Source organism: Pristiophorus japonicus, chromosome 5, assembly GCF_044704955.1.
Source record: "Pristiophorus japonicus isolate sPriJap1 chromosome 5, sPriJap1.hap1, whole genome shotgun sequence".
NCBI lineage: Eukaryota > Metazoa > Chordata > Chondrichthyes > Pristiophoridae > Pristiophorus > Pristiophorus japonicus.
In genome coordinates this window covers 142,202,845-142,225,324 of record NC_091981.1, presented here as the reverse complement: position 1 = coordinate 142,225,324, position 22,480 = coordinate 142,202,845, and the positions used below count along the sequence as shown (strand labels likewise).

The following is a 22,480-nucleotide window of genomic DNA, read 5'->3' as shown; positions in this document are numbered from 1 at the left end:
AGGCGCAGGTTACAAATTAGGCGTCCAGAACGAGGTGGGGGGGAAGGGGGGGAAGGGAAGTCATTAAATTCGACAATAAATCCTTATTTATGCTTCTACAAATATTATACAAAGAAATCCAACCTGAATAAACATTTATAAGCAAAGAAAAGATTAAATAAACCATCTTCCTACCTGTGTGAAAGTGCTTCAGTTAGCTCAGCGATGTGGCGTCGTTCCCGCGAACGGGAGGGAGGGAGGGAAGGAGGGGCAGGCAGTAAGCAAGAAGCCTCAGTGCTGATGTGCTGATGGCAATGTGCTTTTATTAAAAAATTTTCAAAAATTAAACAGTTACAAAGAACTACAAAAATGGCCGAGTACCAATGTTTTTTTCACACTGCGCGTGCGCGAACACTCCAACACGCACACGCAGCGTTGCCGGCAGGAAAAAAACTAATTTAAATAGTACCCGCCCCCTCCCACTTACAAAATCGGCGCCAAGTGTAGGCTCCGCCCCCCTGGGCGCCGCGCCAAACAGACAAGGAGCTGCAGGGCGCTCCAGAATCGCGCGTTTTTTTTCCGGTGCCGTTTTAGGCGGGAAAAACGGGCGCCCAGCTCAGAGGGGCGCCCGTTTTTTATCGTGTGGAAACTTGGGCCCTTTGAGTGGACAAATTGCAATTCCACCCCACCCCACCACTGAATCTCTGCTCACAGAGCTGCAGGCATGGGGCAGAGGAGTGCTGGCCGGCCAGCGGCAGGATCGCTCCCTCGGCCGGATACAAGCACAGGAGCTCGGCGCTTGGATTCCACACCGCCCCCCCCCCCCCGGGCTCAGCTTGTAAAAAAGCCCAGGGTGGGGGGCGGGGGTGGAATCCAAGCACTGAGCTCCTGTGATTCTGTACGGCTGAGGGAGCGACCGTACCGGCATGCATTCCAAACTGTGCAACAGAGACGGCACAACACAGCAGCAAACATACGCATTTCGGCAAAAGCTCTTAGTGCCATATATCATTGTGTGTCGCGTCTCCATAGAGACAGAGCTTAGTATTGTGCATGCGTGCAGACCAGGATGTGGTCCGTTCTAGGGCATCATCCAGCAAAGGTGTGTGCTGTGTTTCAGTAAGTACTGTCTCACAATAGCAAGAATAACAAAATTAAGAATAATAATTATAGTTGTAACTATTACTATGCCTCATGTAGTAAGGTTGATTACATGCATGCTATGTAAAGAGATATGTAAAGAGAAAAAGGTTAGTAAAGACAAACGTAGGTCCCCTGCAGTCAGAATCAGGGGAAGTCATAACGGGGAACAAAGAAATGGCGGACCAATTGAACAAGTACTTTGGTTCGGTATTCACTGAGGAGGACACAAACAACCTTCCGGATATAAAAGGGGTCGGAGGGTCTAGTAAGGAGGAGGAACTGAGGGAAATCCTTATTAGTCGGGAAATTGTGTTGGGGAAACTGATGGGATTGAAGGCCGATAAATCCCCAGGGCCTGATGGACTGCATCCCAGAGTACTTAAGGAAGTGGCCTTGGAAATAGTGGATGCTATTTTCCAACATTCCATTGACTCTGGATCAGTTCCTATGGAGTGGAGGGTAGCCAATGTAACCCCACTTTTTAAAAAAGGAGGGAGAGAGAAAACAGGGAATTATAGACCAGTCAGCCTGACATCGGTAGTGGGTAAAATGATGGAATCAATTATTAAGGATGTCATAGCAGTGCATTTGGAAAGAGGTGATATGATAGGTCCAAGTCAGCATGGATTTGTGAAAGGGAAATCATGCTTGACAAATCTTCTAGAATTTTTTGAGGATGTTTCCAATAGAGTGGACAAGGGAGAACCAGTTGATGTGGTATATTTGGACTTTCAGAAGGCTTTCGACAAGGTCCCACACAAGAGATTAATGTGCAAAGTTAAAGCACATGGGATTGGGGGTAGTGTGCTGACATGGATTGAGAACTGGTTGTCAGACAGGAAGCAAAGAGTAGGAGTAAATGGGGACTTTTCAGAATGGCAGGCAGTGACTAGTGGGGTACCACAAGGTTCTGTGCTGGGGCCCCAGCTGTTTACACTGTACATTAATGATTTAGACGAGGAGATTAAATGTAGTATCTCCAAATTTGCGGATGACACTAAGTTGGGTGGCACTGTGAGCTGCGAGGAGGATGCTATGAGGCTGCAGAGCGACTTGGATAGGTTAGGTGAGTGGGCAAATGCATGGCAGATGAAGTATAATGTGGATAAATGTGAGGTTATCCACTTTGGTGGTAAAAACAGAGAGACAGATTATTATCTGAATGGTGACAGATTAGGAAAAGGGGAGGTGCAAAGAGACCTGGGTGTCATGGTACATCAGTCATTGAAGGTTGGCATGCAGGTACAGCAGGCGGTTAAGAAAGCAAATGGCATGTTGGCCTTCATAGCGAGGGGATTTGAGTACAGGGGCAGGGAGGTGTTGCTACAGTTGTACAGGGCCTTGGTGAGGCCACACCTGGAGTATTGTGTACAGTTTTGGTCTCCTAACCTGAGGAAGGACATTCTTGCTATTGAGGGCGTGCAGCGAAGGTTCACCAGACTGATTCCCGGGATGGCGGGACTGACCTATCAAGAAAGACTGGATCAACTGGGCTTGTATTCACTGGAGTTCAGAAGAATGAGAGGGGACCTCATAGAAACGTTTAAAATTCTGATGGGTTTAGACAGGTTAGATGCAGGAAGAATGTTCCCAATGTTGGGGAAGTCCAGAACCAGGGGACACAGTCTAAGGATAAGGGGTAAGCCATTTAGGACCGAGATGAGGAGGAATTTCTTCACCCAGAGAGTGCTGAACCTGTGGAATTCTCTACCACAGAAAGTTGTTGAGGCCAGTTCACTGAATATATTCAAAAAGGAGTTAGATGAAGTCCTTACTACTAGGGGAATCAAGGGGTATGGTGAGAAAGCAGGAATGGGGTACTGAAGTTGCATGTTCAGCCATGAACTCATTGAATGGCGGTGCAGGCTAGAAGGGCCGAATGGCCTACTCCCGCACCTATTTTCTATGTTTCTATGCGGAGGCGACAGATAATATGACGGCAACATCACAGAAACCAGATTGCTTGTGGATTGATGGGGAGGAGGCCATATCCTGATCGAATCTACAGGGACAGAGTGAGGCAGACTGCATTTGTAGGCTGCGATTTAGAAAGGTGGTCATCACAGAGATCTGCCAGCGAATCAGGGCAGACATACAGCCAAGAAGTAGCCCAAGGACTGCCCTATCTGTGGAAGTGAAGGTCACTGCAACACTTGCCTTCTATGCTTCTGGCTCATTTCAAGCAGCAACTGGGGACATGTGCTGCATCTCACAGCATGCCACACATTGGTGCATTCGACAGGTGACTACTGCACTGTATGCCAAAAGGAACCAGTTCATCAATTTCCCTATGACCACACAGGCAATGCGAGACAGGGCTATGGGGTTCTCCAGAATTGCTGGTTTCCCCAGGGTACAGGGTGCACTTGACTGTATCCACATCGCTTTGAGAGCACTTTTCGATGACTCTGAGGTTTATCGCAATAGGAAAGGGTTCCATTCCCTAAATGTGCAGCTCGTAATACTCAGGTAGTATCCATGATGCTTTCATCCTGCGCGAGAGTGTTATATCTACAATGTTTCAGGAGCTGCCAGAAGGGCACAGCTGGTTGCTTGGGGACAAAGGCTACAGGCTCGCCACCTGGTTTATGAACCCCCCCTACACAATCCCCATAGATGTCTGTACAACATGTTGCACATAACGACACTGAGCATCATAGAGAGGACAATTGGCATACTGAAGCAGCATTTCTGATGCCTGGACCACTCTGGAGGCTACCTGCAATACACCACTCACCACGTCGGTCAGTTCACTGTCGTATGCTCCGTGCTGCACAACTTGGCCATCATGAGGGGCCAGGTACTGGACATTGAAGAGCCCCCTGAGGGGAGAAGGGTGGGGGGGGGGGAGGAGGAAGGGAAGGAGGATCATCAGTAGGTGTAGGAGGAGAAACCCATGCCACCACCTCAACCCGCAGGACAATGGCAGAGGAGATGGCCTCGTGCACTTATAGCCATAGCTAGAGACTTGCTAATCCGTGATCGCTTTGCTGCCTGAAGGCTAAACGGCCCAACAGTGTTGACTCTTTGCACCTGTTAGTGTGAAATAATAATGTATGTAATGTGTTGGTTTATGTTGCTTTAATTTAAAAAATAATGTATATGATAATGTATGTAATGTGTTGGTTTATGGTGCTTTAATTCAAAAAATAACATGCAGGATTCAGCTTAAATTTAAAAAATAATTAAGTTTATTAAACATTTGTACAGTTTTACTTAACTTTACTAAAACATTTTGTAGCAAACTAAACTTTTCAATGAAGAATACAACAAGTAGCAGCAACAAACAAACAAACTCTAGCTGCAGCCATCTCTCCTCCCCCTTATTCAAAGACCTTAGCACTGTGTGCCCCTCTTGCCCCTGTTGTTGCCTCTACTCCTATCTGTGCATGTTGTCTCAGACTTCTGCTTCCTCACCATGACTTCAAGGTTTTTTCTGTTTTCTGCGCGAAGGCACATTTGTTGTTGATGGGGTTGGACAGGGACAGACCTGGCAGACAGCATTATGGAAGGGCCGGGTTCCTCTTCGGACTCTTCAGCCTGTGGATCAATCCGTGGCACACTACCCGAGTTTGGTCTGGGGATTGGAAAGTGAGTGTCAGCAGTTGATACTGCCAATTGCTGTTGGGCAATGACAGCCTGGGTGTGTCCACTTTATTGCAGCAGCTATCTCCGGCATTCACTCTCTCATCTGTCCCGACACTGCACCAGCTGCCTCTGACATTCCCTCCCTCATCTCCGACATCCCCTCCCTCATCTGTCCCGCTGGTGCTCCCATTCCTCCATTCAGTGTTGCTACTTCTACTGACAGTCCCACTTATTCTACCCTCACCCCACCCATGGTGTCCAGGAGCGATCTGCCTACTCATTCCCATGATCTGTCCTATGTCCCCAGCATCCTGCATTTCAGGTTGAGCTGTCCTTTCCACCCTCCTCGGCAGTCTCCCAAGTGTGGCTTGTTGGGACCCGCAGCCTCAGACTGTACCCCATGAAATGTCGTGTTGGTTGTATCACTCGGCAAAGGGCTTGGCATCCTTGAGGAAATTCACCGGCTCCAATTCCAATGTAACCATCTCATTATTGGGATTTTCCTGCTACCCTTCATTGTCCAGCTCATCCTCGACTTATATCTGGACTGACGGCTTCCTGATGATCTGCTTCAGCAAAACATAATCGAGCAGATGTTTGGTTAGCAGCAGGGGAGGGGGCAGGGTGACATGAGTACGCGGGTCACACAGCGCAGACTCTTTTCAAAGACATGCAACCCAGACTGCAATTTGCTGGGCTTATCCTCTGTCAGTAACCTGGGCCCAGTATCCACATTGGTGGTTGATCTTCTCTTGCAAGGTTTAATCATATCAGCGATCCTCTGTTCCACTCCGTTGCAGCCTAATTTTGCATCTCCTCCAATTTTTGACATTTCTATGACACCTTCCTTTGCAAAGATGAAAATTGAACTTTTTAAAGAGGGGGTCCTTCTGCTGTGGTGGCCACACACACACACACACACACACACACACACACACACACACACACATATTAGTCACATTTACAAATGTAATTGCAGTGCATAAATACATAGAAACATAGAAACATAGAAAATAGGTGCAGGAGCAGGCCATTCAGCCCTTCTAGCCTGCACCGCCATTCAATGAGTTCATGGCTGAACATGAAACTTCAGTACCCCATTCCTGCTTTCTCGCCATACCCCTTGATCCCCCGAGTAGTAAGGACTTCATCTAACTCCCTTTTGAATATATTTAGTGAATTGGCCTCAACTACTTTCTGTGGTAGAGAATTCCACAGGTTCACCACTCTCTGGGTGAAGAAGTTTCTCCTCATCTCGGTCCTAAATGGCTTACCCCTTATCCTTAGACTGTTCTGGACTTCCCCAACATTGGGAACATTCTTCCTGCATCTAACCTGTCTAAACCCGTCAGAATTTTAAACGTTTCTATGAGGTCCCCTCTCATTCTTCTGAACTCCAGTGAATACAAGCCCAGTTGATCCAGTCTTTCTTGATAGGTCAGTCCCGCCATCCCGGGAATCAGTCTGGTGAATCTTCGCTGCACTCCCTCAATAGCAAGAATGTCCTTCCTCAAGGTAGGAGACCAAAACTGTACACAATACTCCAGGTGTGGCCTCACCAAGGCCCTGTACAACTGTAGCAACACCTCCCTGCCCCTGTACTCAAATCTCCTCGCTATGAAGGCCAACATGCCATTTGCTTTCTTAACCGCCTGCTGTACCTGCATGCCAACCTTCAATGACTGATGTACCATGACACCCAGGTCTCGTTGCACCTTCCCTTTTCCTAATCTGTCACCATTCAGATAATAGTCTGTCTCACTGTTTTTACCACCAAAGTGGATAACCTCACATTTATCCACATTATACTTCATCTGCCATTCATTTGCCCACTCACCTAACCTATCCAAGTCACTCTGCAGCTTCATAGCATCCTCCTCGCAGCTCACACTTAGTGTCATCCGCAAATTTGGAGATACTACATTTAATCCCCTCGTCTAAATCATTAATGTACAATGTAAACAGCTGGGGTCCCAGCACAGAACTTTGCGGTACCCCACTAGTCACTTCCTGCCATTCTGAAAAGTCCCCATTTACTCCTACTCTTTGCTTCCTGTCTGACAACCAGTTCTCAATCCATGTCAGCACACTACCCCCAATCCCATGTGCTTTAACTTTGCACATTAATCTCTTGTGTGGGACCTTGTCGAAAGCCTTCTGAAAGTCCAAATATACCACATCAACTGGTTCTCCTTTGTCCACTTTACTGGAAACATCCTCAAAAAATTCCAGAAGATTTATCAAGCATGATTTCCCTTTCACAAATCCATGCTGACTTGGACCTATCATGTCACCATTTTCCAAATGCACTGCTATGACATCCTTAATAATTGATTCCATCATTTTACCCACTACTGAGGTCAGGCTGACCGGTCTATAATTCCCTGTTTTCTCTCCCTCTTTTTTTAAAAAGTGGGGTTACATTGGCTACCCTCTACTCGATAGGAACTGATCCAGAGTCAATGGAATGTTGGAAAATGACTGTCAATGCATCCGCTATTTCCAAGGCCACCTCCTTAAGTATTCTGGGATGCAGTCCATCAGGCCCTGGGGATTTATCGGCCTTCAATCCCATCAATTTCCCCAACACAATTTCCCGACTAATAAAGATTTCCCTCAGTTCCTCCTCCTTACTAGACCCTCTGACCCCTTTTTTATCCGGAAGGTTGTTTGTGTCCTCCTTAGTGAATACCGAACCATTAATGATTTAGACGAGGGGATTAAATGTAGTATCTCCAAATTTGCGGATGACACTAAGTTGGGTGGCAGTGTGAGCTGCGAGGAGGATGCTATGAGGCTGCAGAGTGACTTGGATAGGTTAGGTGAGTGGGCAAATGAATAAAAATATTACTTAAAGTAACTGCTTGGCCAAGGTCCTGCCACTTCTTTTTGATCTGCATGCCGTTTCTCAGGGTCATAGCCACCGCATTGAACTCTTCTGCAACTTGTTCCCAAAGTTTTGAAATTTTACATATCAAAAGTTGTATTTTTTTTCAGCGCAATCGGGCACAAAAAAATCGGCCGTACATCCTCCTGGGTGCCAAAAATCGGCAAAGAGGAAAATAGAGCCCTATGTACCTTAAAATCCCAGAGAAGAGGGAAACAGTAGAGCAATTAACGAAGATTTTGCATCGCATTTAAAAAGTATTGATGCATTTGAAATGTTGATTATACACATGTACCGACATCAGTCAAAGACAAGCTGAAGTGATTTGTCATTCACTTTTCAGAATACGAATAGTGGATGTAGGACTTACAAAATTGTTTAAACTAATCATCCTGAGTATCATAAAAATTATGACACTTATTTTCTTTCTAGAATCTGAATCGGGAGAAGGCGAAGAAGATTAGCAACAGCTTGACCAAGTATAATGTGTCTGTCCCCTCACCTGTTTGGTTACAGTAGAAGAGATTGTGCTTCCAAATCAAATGGAAATCCTGGGACAGCCTTCCTTTTGTATAGAAGATAGGCTTATAACTGATGTGTTAATAACTGAGCCCTGAAACATTATTTGTTTCTGTGGGACTCCACTCTTGGGGCACTATACTATAACTTAGTAAAGCTGTTTTAAAAGGGAGCCATGTAGCCTAAAATGAAATAACTATGGACTCCTTGTATTACATTTTTTTTTCAAATACTGTGTGAACATTACACAACATCTACTGTAGCCATAGTTTTGTCAATGTTTGTTGCCTAATAAAAGTTTGTGGATATGTAATTTGACACTAGGGACTTTTTGAATAAATGTATTTGTATTTTAAAAATCATATGAGTAAGGAGACCATTCACTTTCTAATACATCACGACACATGTCCCTTGCCATTTTCCTGTATTGTCCTTACAAGATAATATGTTTGAAGACTTCTTGATTATTCGTCCAGCCATTCAAGTATTTATGAACTACTGTTTAACAGGATAGGGCAGTTCATCCTATTCTTGTGAATCAGAGATAAATTACGACACAGGAGGCCATTCGACCCATCGTGTCCGTGCCGATTGAAAAAGAGCTACCCAGCCTAATCCCACCTTCCAGTGTTAGGTCTGTAGCCTTGTAGATTATGGCTCCTTAAATACACATGCAAGTACTTCTTAAATGTGATGAGGTTTTTCTGCTGCTACCACCCTTTCAGGCAATGAGTTCCAAACTCCCACCACCACCCTCTGGGTGAAGAAATGTTTCCTCATCTCTCCTCTAATCCTTCTTCCAACTACTTTAAATCTTTTCCCCCTGGTTATTGATCCCTCGGCTAAGGGAAATAGATCCTTCCTATCCACTCTATCCAGGCTCCTCATAATTTTATACACCTCAATTAAATATCCCCTTAGCCTCCTCTGTTCCAAGGAAAACAACCCCAGCCTAGCCAATCTTTCCTCATAGCTAAAGTTTTCCAATCCTGGCAGCATCCTCCTAAATCTCCTCTGCACCCTTTCCAGTGCAATCACATCCTTCCTGTAATGTGGTGACCATAACTGCACGCAGTACTCAAGCTGTGGCCTAACTAGTGTTTTATACAGTTCTAGCATAACTTCCCTGCTCTAATATTCTATGCCTCGGCTAATTAAGGAAATAATTCCGTACGCCTTTTTAACTACCTTATCGATCTGTCCTGCTACCTTTAAGGACCTGTGGACATATACTCCAAGGTCCCTCTGTTCCTCCGCACCTCTCAGTATCCTCCCATTTATTGTTTATTCCTTGCCTTGTTGGCCCTCCCCAAATTAATTACCTCACACTTTTCCAGATTGAATTCCATTTGCCACTTTTCTGCCCAACTGATGAGTTCATCGATATCTTCCTGCAGTCTAGAGCTTTCCTCCTCACTGTCAACCACATGGCCAATTTTTGTATCATTGCAAATTTCTTTATCATGTCCCCTACATTTAAGTCTAAACCATTAATACATTCTACAAAAAGTAAGGGACCGAGTACTGAGCCCTGTGGAACCCCACTGGAAACAGCCTTTCAATCATAAAAACTATGACTCTTTGCTTCCTGCCACTGAGCCAATTTTGAATCCAATTTGCCACTCTCCCTTAGATCCCATGGGCTTTTACTTTTTTGATCAGCCTGCCATGTGGGACCTTGTCCAAAGCCTTGCTAAAATCCATGTGAACTACATCAATATCGACCCTCCTTGTTACCTCTTCAAAGAACTCAATTACGTTACAGTCACGACCTTCCCTTAACAAATTCATGCTGATAGTCCTTGATTAACCTACGTCTTTTTAAATGAAGGTTTATACTGTCCCTCAGAATTGATTCCAGTAATTTGCCCACCATCGAGGTTAAACTAACTGGCCTGTAATTGCTCGGTTTATCCCTTCATCCCTTTTTCAACAATGGTACAACATTAGCAGTTCTCTAATCCTCTGGCACAACTCCTGTAGCCAGGAAGCATTGAAAAATGATGGTCAGATCCTCCGCAATTTCCTCCCTTGCTTCTTTTAGTAGCCTCGGATATATTTCATTCGGTCCTGGTGATTTATCTACTTTTAATTATGCCAAACCCTTTAAAACTTCCTTTCATTATATTTATCCCGTCCAATATTTTACTATCTTCCTCCTGAACTTCAACGTTAGCATCGTCACCCTCTTTTATGAAGACAGCTGCAAAGTATTTTTATTACCTTACCCACATCCTCCGCCTCCACACACATTTCCCACTTTGGTTCCTAATAGACCCTACTCTTTCCTTAGTTATCCTCTTGCTCTTTATGAAATTGTAAAACATCTTTGGGTTTTCTTTGATTCTACTTGCCAATATTTCTTCATGCCCTCCTTTTGCTTTCCTAATTTCCTCCTTAATTTCACCCCTGCACTTTCTCTCCTCTTCTAGGCTTTCTGCAGCATTAAGCTCACGATATCTGATATAGGCTTCCCTTTTTTGTCTTGTCTTACCCTGTATGCACCTTGTCACCCAGTGGGCTCTAAATTTGGTAGTTCTACCCTGTTCCTTTGTGAGAACATGTTCACCCTGAACTCCATGCACCTCCCTCATGAATGCCTCCCACTGCTCTGGCATTGATTTACCTTCAAGTAACAGTTCCCAGTCCACTTTTGCTAAATCATTTCCTGGCCTAGTAAAATTGGCCTTCCCCCAATTTAGAACCCATACTCCTGTTTTTTTCTTTGTCCTTATCCATAATTATGCTAAAACTAACTGAATTATGATCACTACCACAAAAATGATCTTCCACTGATACTCCTTTCGCCTGCCCAACTCTACTCCCTGATACGAAATCCTTCAAAATCCTTCAAACTTGTACTTCAGCAGGCTTGTTATGGAGAGTGGTGGGTGTTCAAAAGACATCGAGAGAGAATGTCAGGACAATGGAAAAGTTGTACACCATCTTGAAATTGAAAGTGATAACAATGAAGCTGAGGTAGTGAGTATGGACCATGTGGCATTGAGGTCTGTATATTAAAGGCAGAAGATAAACCAAAGATTCTCAGTTTTGAAATGCTCTACTCATGGAAGATATTAAGTATAAACAGACAGCAACAATGTCAGAATAAAGACATCAGATGACAAGTAAACATGGAATGGAATGGGTTGCTGCAATGATTCTTGGACTGCTTTCCCAATTGGGATAATCTTATTCCAATAAAGATAGAGGCAGTACTGGATTTAGTTCTCAGAAATGAAATGGAATATGTAGAAAAAGAATTACCATCCATTACATAATTAGGTTTGATATACAAATTAAAAGGGAGAGGGAACAGTCAAAGAGAACAATACTTGATTGGAAATGAGCACACTTCAAAAGGAAATTAGCTCAAATAACTAAGAAAAATTGTCAGGTAAGACAATCGACAAACAATGGGAAGCATTCAAACAGGAGATTATGGTACAAACTGAACATTCCCACAGATGTCAGATGAAGCAAAACCTGGAGGTGCTTGGACAAGCAGAGACAATGGGTTCAATTTTCCCTGGTTATTTGCGCCGTTTTTAAATTTTTTACCAAGTTTCCCCCTGCGATCTGCACCGGCGTAACTGACTTGTTACGATTTTTCTCGCCGTTTCTTTTACATCTTGGTTAAACATTAAGTTCCCTTATGCCTGCTGTTTTTTTCAATTTTTTTGCAGTTTGGCCAACATTTTTTCCTCCTAGGTCGGTGTATCTGGCCAGTCCTGAAAAACCTTCTGGGCAGTTAAGAAAACCAGTGCACATTCAAAAATCACTGAAAGACGCCATTGTTTTTAAATCGAAGATTTTGGAGGGAGTCAAGAACACTAAAAATCAATAATAAAGTTCAACTTTTTTTTAACCCGTCAATGTAGATGTGTAAATTTGTTGGATTTCAGAAGTTTTCTCTTTTTTACTCACTCACACGCCACCACTGAACATCTTGAAGCAGGGCTGGAGAATTGTCGCTTAGTCCGGCAGAATTGGCCCCACGTCCAGACACAGCGGCTCGGGGCTTGGCTATAAAACAAGCAGTGGTGGGGGGGGGGGAGGAGAGGAGAGAGAGAGAGCACGAGGTGCCGATCGGAAGGCTTTGAGCCCAGAGGGCGAGGTGCCTTCTGCACTGAAGACTGCAATGAGTGTGGGACGGAGGGAGAGAAGGAAGGGGAGAAGTCACAAGACTGCAATTAGTTAAGGGGGGGTGGGGGAGAGAGAAGTCACAAGACTGAAATTAGTTAAGGGGGAGGGGAGCAAGGAGAAGTCACAAGACCATTGGGTGTGGTCCATCCATACAGACCTTGGGGGGCGGGGGCAGGATAGAGAGAATGCGAACCTTGCCTGCCTGCCTGTTTTCCTGCCATTTTGAGCTTCTTTCAAAGGTTAACTTTAAGTACGGGGGCAATACTGACAATGCCATACCTTGTGCGAGCCTTCTGCATCATAGTGCTACGTAGGAGACAATTGATTCAACTTAATCACATCAGGAACATCAGAGCCCATAGGGTGTTGGGCGGGAGGCCTTACCCACCTCGGGTATATTGAGACAGGCGTTCGTGCCTCCACCTGAGTGATGCAGACTGTGTCAGAAGGCTGCGTTTCTGCAAAGAGGTTATAAGTGAGATCTGTGAGTTGGTCAAAGCAGACCCACAACCTAGTAGCTTCAAGAGGACTACTTTGTAAGTTGAAGTGAACGTTACAGCTGCACTTTCATTCTATGCCTCCGAATCGTTTCAAGCTACAACTGGGGATGTGTGTGCCATCTCTCAACATCCAACACATGTCTGCATTCGCCAGGTGACGGCTGCACTGTATGCGTGGAGGAATGACTTAATAAAGTTCCCCTTGACCGCCCAAGCAATCCATGACAGGGATGTGAGCTTCTCCAGGATTGCTGGCTTCCCAAAGGTACAGGGCTGCATTGATTGTACCCACATCGCCTTGCGAGCACCTTTGGAGGATTCCAAGATGTACCGGAACAGAAAAGGTTTCCACTCCATTAATGTACAGCTCGTGTGTGACGACATGCACCATAGCATGTCAGTCGATGCAAGATACCCTGAAGTACCCATGATGCGTTCATCCTACGCGACAGCATTATATCTGCCATGTTTCGGCAGCAGCAACCAGAAGGGCGGAGCTGGCTACTGGGAGACAAAGGGTACGGCCTCACCACCTGGCTCATGACGCCCCTACGTGTCACCTGGACGGAAGATGACCATGAGTACAACATGTTGCACATTGTGACGTGCAACATCATAGAGAGGACCTTTGGCATATTGAAACAGCGTTCTCAATGCCTGGACCATTCCGGAGGCTACTTGCTGTACTCCCCTGAGATTGTTCACTGTTGTGTGCTGCATAACTTGGCCATCATGAGGCAGCAGCGCCTAGTAGTGGAAGACCCAGCTGCGGTGAGAGTGGCTGATGATAATGATGTGGAAGATGCAGATGACGAGCAGAAGGAGGAGAAGGACGATGAGGATGAGAAAGCCATGCAAGTGCCTGAGGCTGGAGCACAATGGCGAAGGAGGGCGGGCCATAGTGCTCCTTTAACAATTGCTCAAGCCTTGCGCCAGCAGCTCATCCATGAACGCTTTACTGATGTCTGAGGGCTCAGCGACAACTTTTCTGTTATGTCTATAGTGAACTTATGAATGACTCCACAAGGCAATATGTTGTACTTGAACTGTCGTGACCTTGGTCTTTTATTCCTAACTCCAGAGTGCTGTGCAAGCATAGTGTGCAGCCTTTTATACAGGGCCCTGCCACCAGGGCAGGAAACCCCCGGTCTCCACCAATTGCACCCTCTAGTGCTGCCAGCATGTATGTACACAGTGTGAACCTTATTGATAGTACATCAGGTAAACAAGGCTTCATCTTATATAATCTCACAGTGACTACACATAGAGTACATTCATAGTCAGCATATACAACAATTCCACATGGACATGTTTACTATTTAGAGCTGTTCCGTAATGTGTTGTGTTAATGGAACATGATTCAGTTTTAATGTAAAAATATAATTTATTCAAAAGTTTACAATGTACTTAACTTTAATAAAATTATTCTTGTATCAAACTTTACTTTAAGATCACTCTTTAAGATCACTTAAAAACTTTAAGATCACTTTTAAACTTGTAAATTTACATAACTTACAAAAAACTTTTAATCTGAGAACAGTTACAACAGTAACAACAAAAATAATAATAACAACAATAACAGCAGCAGCAAAGAAAGCCTGCACCCATCTCTCCTCCCCCTTATTCTAAGAGCGCCCACTGCACTTGGTCTTGGACAATCCAGCACCCCTGCCCGCAGGCGGTGGCACAGTGTTTCTGGGCTTGGTACCAAGCTTATTCTTTCTAACATCTCAGGTACTGTGCACCTCTGGTGGGGGTGGGAGGGGCATCAGTGTCAGGCGGCAAGTTGGAGGGCCCGGCTTTGGGCTCTTCAGAGGCTGGTGTGGGGATTGGAGTGGGAGTGACAGTTGATTCTGTCAATGGGCGCGGGGTCTGGGCATGTTCCCTTATTGTAGCAGCTAACTCCAACATGCAGTCCCTCATGCATCCTGACAGTGTCTCACTGACCGACAACATTCCCTCCCTCATGTTGAGCAAAACTGTCTGAACTATCTGCAATATTCCTTCCCACATGGTCAGTGACGTGGTTTGCACTACCTCTGACATTCCCTCCCTCATGACCACTATTCCCTCACTGATGGTCCTGGATATCATTCCCATTTCTCGTGTCTTCTCGCTGTTACTTCTCCCAACAGTCCCGTACCTCATCACTCACCCCACTGATGGCGTCCAGGAGTGATCGGGTAAGGTCAATGCTCCCCGCTCTCAATGACATCATCTGAACCACTTCTGTTAGATCCTGCAGCTCAGGAGAGTGCAGTCGAGCTCTCCTTCCACTCCTCCCCAAGGGTATGCCTCGCTGCATCCCATCACTGGGACCTGCAACCTCGGAAGGTGGGGCCCTGGGTGTGCCTCGCTGCACCACACCACTGGAACCCGCAACCTCGGAAGGTGTGAAACCGTGGAATGTCCCACCAACACTCAAATCACTAGTCGCTGAAGGGGCTGTCACCTCCACGAGTGGCACCACCTCCAAAGTCAGTACAACAGTGGGAGCTTCATCCAGCTCCATCCTCTCCCCCTCCCCCCCATGGATGGATTGGAAGATGTTCTCCTCTTCAGGCTCGCCCACGTCTGAATCTTCTTCTGCATCTTCAAGGTTGGTCTCAAGTTCTGCAAAATATAACAGAACAGTCAAATGGTTAGCAGTGGAGGAGGGGGCAGGGTGGGTGGCATGAGTAGGCTCACAGATCGCAGGCCAGGCAGCAGACTGATTTAAAGGACCACGATGAATTTGCAGGACTTATCCTCTCCTTCGAGTGTGGGCCCAGTTTGTGCAGTGGTGATTGCTTTTCTCCAGGCAGGACCCATCAAAGCAGCGACCCTCTCTTCCAAGGGTGTCAGTGGATGCAGATTTTCCAGGTCTCCTCCTGTTCGAGTTCTTTCCCTTTTATTATATGCTACTTTCCTCGGCAAAGATATGAAAACCTAACTTTTTAAAGAGGGTGTCTTTCTGCTGGGTGGGACATATACAGATGGTCACAGTTACAATTGCAATTGCATTGAATAAATGAAAATATTACTGACACTAACTACTTGACCAAGGTTCTGCCATTTCTTTTTACACTGGCCTCCAGATCTCGTGGTGGTCACCATTACACAGTAATCGTCTGCAAGTCGGTTCCAGCGTTTCTTCATTTATTTGGGTGGAACTTTTATGTGACCTCTGCTGGTGTTCAGCTCCTGCCATCTGTTCTCAATCACAGTAACTAGTGCCTCCACTTCTTCCTGTAAGAAATTCTTGGTCCTTGCACTGCGTTGCATCTTGTATTGCTGCAGCTGTGATTTTTCCAATGCTCTCGCATAGCACTCCTTCTCACACACACAACTGGCTGTTTAAAAATGGCCAATTGCCAAATCCGAGCTGTACTGAGAATGTGTGTCCATTGCAACGACGTCAAAAACATAACTTTTTTTCCCCCGCTCATGCGCAGAAGGTGCGGCATCGTTTTCGGCGCAGACAGCAGGCTCCACCCCCCGAGGCGACTGGACACACTGCGCGGCACCAAATTCGAATTATATATCGGGAAAACTTTGGCAAATTATTTCTGGTGCATTTCTGGCCTAGAAAAATAGGCATAATTCTGGCAAGACACCAGAAAACAGGCTTGGGGAAAATTGAGCCCAATAATACTAAGCAAATCAATCAGAGACTAGAAAATATCAAGGAGAAATCAAAAATATTAGAAAGGCTAAGAGATAGAATGAAGACTAGCACAAAGTAAAGGTCTTTACAATCATAAAAAGTAAAAGAAAGCAATATAGCCAATTACGAGATGAAAAAGGGAATCCTTTCATGGAGGATGAAAGAATGGTGTAGATAGTACAAGGTATTTGCTTCAGTTCTCAAGTGTGATAATGGAAATGAAATGGTGCGAGTGGAGGATGTGAGCAACTACAACAACAACTTGTATTTATATAGCACCTTTAATGAGGTGTTGCTCAACCAGGAGCCAATGCAGGTCAGCGAGCACAGAGATGATGGGTGAATGCGACTTGGTGCAAGTTAGGACATGGGCTGCCGAGTTTTGGATGACCTCAAGTTTACGTAGGGTAGAATGTGGGAGACCAGCCTGGAGTGCGTTGGAGTAGTCCAGTCCAGAAGTAACACAGGCATGGAGGAGGGTTTCAGCAGCAGATGAGCTGAGGCAGGGGCGAAGACGGGTGATGTTACAGAGGTGGAAATAGGTGGTTTTAGTTATGCCGCTGAAGCTCATTTCAGGATCAAATATGACAACAAAGTTGCGAACAGTGTGGTTCAGCCTCAGACAGATGCTAGGGAGAGGGATGGAGTCGGTGGTTCGGGAACACAGTATTTAATTGGAGAAAATTTTTGCTCAATCCAGTACTGGCTGTTGGAATAGCAGTCTGACAATTTAGAGACCATGGAGGGGTCGAGAGAAGTGATGGTAAGGTAGAGCTGGCTGTCTTCAGCGTACATGTGGAAACTGACGCCGTGTTTTCGGATGATGTTGCCAAGGGGCAGCATATAGATGAGAAATAGGAGGGAGTCAAAGTTAGATCCTTGGGGGATCCCAGAGGTAATGATATGGGAGCGTGAAGAGAAGCTGTTGCAGGTGATTCTCTGGCTACAATTAGGTAGATAAGACTGGAGCCAGACGAGTGCAATCCCACCCAGCTGGATGATGGTGGAGAGACATTGGAGGAGGATGGAATGATCAACCATGTCAAAGGCTGCAGACAGGTCGAGAAGGATGAGGAGGATTAGTTTACCTTTGTCACAGTCACAAAAGATGTCATTTGTGACTTTGATGAGAGCCGTTTTGTTACTGTGACGGGTGGATACCGGATTGAAAGGATTTAAACATGGAGTTCTGGGAAAGATGTGGATGGATTTGGGAGACAACAATACGTTCAAGGGCTTTGGAGAGGATAGGTAGGTTGGAGATGGTGCGGTAGTTTGCAAGAACGGAGAGCTCAAGGATTGTTTTTTTTTAAGGTGTGATGACGGCAGATTCGAAGGAGAGGGGCACAGTACCTGAGAAGAGAAAACAGTTAACAATGTCAGCTAACATGAGAGCCAAAAAAGGAAGTTGGGTGGTCAGCAGTTTAGTGGGAATAGGGTTGAGGGAGCAGGAAGTGAGTCTCATGGACAAGATGAGCATGGCCGAGGTCACCAGCGGTGATTGGAGAGAAACTGGAGAAAGATGCGAGTTCAGGGCTAGGGCAGGGCAAGACCTTAAAGGAAGTTTGGCCTGGTGGGCTGTGGAACTAGGTAAGAGAACTATAGATAAGGAAGTAGTACTGTACAAATTGTACATGGAGGTTGTACCGAAAGACTGGATGGTCACTAATGTAAAATGTCAGTGCAAAAAGGGATAAACCAGGTAACTAGTCAGCTGCCTAAAATTAGTAAAGTGTAAGTAAAGGTTAAGATTAATACCCACTTGGATAGACAGATAGCATGTATAGTGAAACCTGTATAATAGGACACCCCTCAAAAAGGGACACTTATCAACAGTCCAAAATAAATTACATTGTAAAATATACAAGAGGCACGCTGAGACCATGAACATTCAAAAATTACAAACTGTAGACAGCCTTCAATGTACCAATCCTTTTTACAACTTAAAAGACTTGCTTTTATATAGCGCCTTTTCTGACCACCGGACATCTCAAAGTGCTTTACAGTCAAGGAAGTACTTTTGGAGTGTAGTCACTGTTGTAATGTGAGATACGTGGCAGCCAATTTGCACACAGCAAGCTCCCACAATCAGCAATATGATAATGACCAGATAATCTGTTTTTGTTATGTTGATTGAGGGACAAATATTGGCCAGGACACCAGGGATAACTCCCCTGCTCACCAGGGGATCTTTTGCATCCACCTGAAAGAGCAGACAGGGCCTTGATTTAATGTCTCATCTGAAAGACAGCACCTCCAACAGTGCAGCACTCCCTCACCACTGCACTGGAGTGTCAGCCTAGATTCATGTGCTCAAGTCCCTGGAGTGAGATTTGAACCCACAACCTTCTAACTTAGAGGCAAGAGTGCTATCCACTGAATCACAGGACATGGAAATGTTCAAAGTACATTCTGTATTTGAGTCTGAATATCGTCATGACCAAGGGATTGTTACTGGATTCCTTTTTGTTCCTGTCTGTATCAGGGTTGGAATGACATCTAAAGTTGCTGTCTCTGCCTGTATTGGGGTTTAAATTATTCTCCTCGCTGCTCCTAAAGTTGCTGTCTCTGCCTGTATTGGAGTTTAAATTAGTTCCCCGCCACTCCTAAAGTCACTGTCCCTGTCTGTATTGGGGTTGGAATAATAAAATGGCCATTTTGAAAAGAAGGACAGCTGCAAAAAACAGACAGCTGATGCCAGTCCCTTAGGTGTCTGTAATTTGCAGGCTTCATTATACTTGTAAAAGGCAAGCCATGTCTGACAAATCTAATAGCAATTTTGAGGAACAAACTCAGTGTTCTTGTGTGTATGTTGTGGATGTGAGTTTTCAAAAGCATTTGATAGGCCTATGGGGCCCAAGTTTCCACAAGAAAAAAAACGGGCGCTCCTCCGAGCTGGGCGCCCGTTTTTCACGCCTAAAATGGCGCCTAGAAAAATACTCGGTATTCTCCACCTACTTACAGGTCCTCTGGCCCTCGGCGCAGCCAGCACGAGCTGTGGGGGGGGCGGAGCCAGGTCCCTGCGCTGACCAGACCCGACCCGACACCCGCTCCCCCCTCCTCTCTCCCTCCCCCTCTCTCTCTCTCCCTCCCCCTCCCTCTCTCTCCCTCCCTCCCCCCTCTCTCTCTCCCTCCCTCCCCCTCTCTCTATCTCCCTCCCTCCCTCTCTCTCTCTCTCTCCCCCTCCCTCCCGCTCAGTGACACCAACGGCTTTCTCCCCCCCCCGCCCCCCTCCCCTCCCGCTCAGCGGCACGACCGGCTGCAGAATTCTCCCTGGCTGAAGCACTTTCACACAGGTAGGAAGATGGTTTATTTAATCTTTTCTTGGCTTATAAATGTTTATTCAGGTTGGATTTATTTGTATAATATTTGTAGAAGTATAAATAAGGATTTATTGTCGAATTTAATGAGTTCCCTTCCCCCCCCCCTCCCCGCCATCTCGTTCTGGACGCCTAATTTGTAACCTGCGCCTGATTTTTTAATGTGTACAACAGGTTTTTTCAGTTCTACAAAAATCTTCACTGGCTCCATTCTACTTTAGTTTGGAGTACATTTTCACTGTGGAAACTTTGAAATCAGGCGTCAGTGGCCGGACGCACCCCCTTTTGAAGAAAAAATTCTGTTCTAAAGTGGAACTGTTCTACCTGACTAGAACTGCAGAAAAAAAAATGTGGAGAATTGCAATTTCTAAAATAGTCCGTTCTCCACCAGTTGCTCCTAAAAATCAGGCGCAAATCATGTGGAAACTTGGGCCCATGGTGTTGAAGAGAATGTGACAGCATGGATAGGAAGTTAGATAGGAAATTGGCTTATGGCAGAAAGCAGAAAATAGGGTTAATAATGTTTCTATGGACTGTAGGGATGTAAAACTAATGCCCCCAGAGGTCAGTGTTAGGATCAATGCTCTTCACAATAATATATAAATGATCTCGACTCGGGTATAGGGGGTATAAACTAGGGAACATGATCGACTGTGAAGAGGATTATAAGTTTTTCTTAATTTGTTCCTGGGATGTGAGCGTTGCTGGCAGGGCCAACATTTATTGCCATCCCTAATTGCCCTTGAGAAGGTGATGGTGAGCCACCTTCTTGAACCGCTGCAGCCCGTGAGATGAAGGTACTCCCATAGTGCTGTTAGGAAGGGCGTTCCAGGATTTTGACCCAGTGACGATGAAGGAACACACATACATTTCCAAATCAGGGTGTTGTGAAACTTGGAGGGAAACTTGGAGGTAATGGTGTTCCCATGCACCTACTGCCCTTGTCCTAGGTGGTAGAGGTCGAGGTTTTGGGAGGTGCTGACGAAGAAGCCTTGGCGAGTTGCTGCAGTGCATCTTGTAGCACCGGTGGTGGAGGAAATTAAGGTGATGGATGGGGTGCCAATCAAGCAGACTGCTTTGTCCTGGATGGTGTTGAGCTTCTTGAGTTTTGTTGGAGCTGCACGCATCCTGGCAAGTGGAGAATATTCCATCACACTTCTGACTTGTGCCTGGTGGAAAGGCTTTGGGGAGTCAGGTGAGACACTCACCGCAGAATAACCAGCCTCTGACATGCTCTTGTAACCATAGCATTTATGTGACTGGTCCAGTTAAGCTTTCTGTCAATGGTGACCCCAAGGATATTGATGGTGGGGATTCAACGATAGTAATGCCCTTAAATGTTAAGGGGCGGTGGTTAGGCCCTCTCTTGTTGGAGATGGTCATTGCCTGGCACTTGTGTAGCATGAATGTTACTTGCCACTTATCAGCCCAAGCCTGAATGTTGTCCAGGTCTTGCTGCATGTGGGCATGGACTGCTTCTTTATCTGAGGATGGAACTGAACACTGTGCAATTATCAGCAGACATCCCCACTTCTGACCTTATGATGGAGGGAAGGTCATTGATGAAGCAGCTGAAGATGATTGGGCCTAGGATGCTGCCCTGAGGAAATCCCACAGCGATGTCCTAGGGCTGAGTTGATTGACTCCAACAACCACAACCATCTTCCTTTGTGCTAGATAAGACTCCAGCCTGTGGATAGTTTCCCCTGATTCCCACTGACTTCAAGTTTACTAGGGCTCTTGATGCCACACTCGGTAAAATGCTGCCTTGATGTCAAGGGCAGTCACTCTCACCTCACCTCTGGAATTTTGGTCCTTTGTTCATGTTCAGACCAAGGTTATAATGAGGTCTGGAGCCAAGTGATCCTGGTGGAAACTGAGCATCAGTGAGCAGGTTATTGGTGAGTAAGTACTGCTAGATAGCACTATCAGTGATACCGTCCATCACTTTGCTGATGATTGAGAGTAGACTGATGAGGTAGTAATTGGCCGCATTGGATTTGTGCTGGTTTTTGTGAACAGGGCATACCTGGGCAATTTTTCACATTGTTGGGAAGCTAGTGTTGTAGCTGTACTGGAACAGCTTGGCTAGAGGTACAGCTAGTTCTGGAGCTAGTCTTCAACATTACAGCTAGGATGTTGTCAGTGCCCATAGCCTTTACTGTATTCAGTGCACTCATTTCTTGATATCACGTGGAGTAAATCAAATTGGCTGAAGACTGGCTTCTGTGATGGTTGGGACTTCAGGAGGAGGCCGACATGGATTATCCACTCGGCACTTCTGGCTGAAGATAGTTGCAAACGCTTCAGCCTTGTTTTTGCACTCACTTGCTTGGCTCCGCCATCATTGAGGATGAGAATATTCATGGAGCCTTCCTCTCCCGTCAGTTATTTAATTGTCCACCACCATTCATGACTGGATGTGGTAGGACTACAGAGCTTTGATCTGATCCCTTGGTTGTGGGATTGCTTAGCCCTGTCTATAGCATGCTGCTTCCACTGTTTAGCATGCGTGTAGTTCTGTGTTGCAGCTTCCCCAGGGTGGTACCTCATTTTTAGGTACGCTGGGTGTTGCTCCTGGCATACTCTTCTGCACTGCTCATTGAACCAGAGTTGAACTCCTGGTAATGGTAGAGTGAGGGATATGACGGGCCATGAGGTTGCAGATTGTGGTGGTATACAATTCTGCTGCTCCTAATAGCTCACAGCGCCTCATTGGATGCCGAGTTTTGAGCTGCTAGATCTGTTCTGA

General features: G+C 45.7%; 1 protein-coding gene across 3 annotated transcripts in view; it reads left to right on the top strand.

Annotated features, from left to right (window-relative positions):
- bzw2 (basic leucine zipper and W2 domains 2) overlaps positions 1-8,478 on the top strand; it is a 165,071-nt gene extending 156,593 nt beyond the window's left edge. For all 3 annotated transcript variants that reach the window (XM_070881006.1, XM_070881004.1, XM_070881005.1), the window contains one exon: positions 8,030-8,478. In XM_070881006.1, the coding sequence (XP_070737107.1) occupies positions 8,030-8,061 (32 nt within the window). In that variant the 3' untranslated portion in view covers positions 8,062-8,478. The remainder of the gene's footprint in view (positions 1-8,029) is intronic.
- The last annotated feature ends 14,002 nt before the right edge of the window (positions 8,479-22,480 follow it).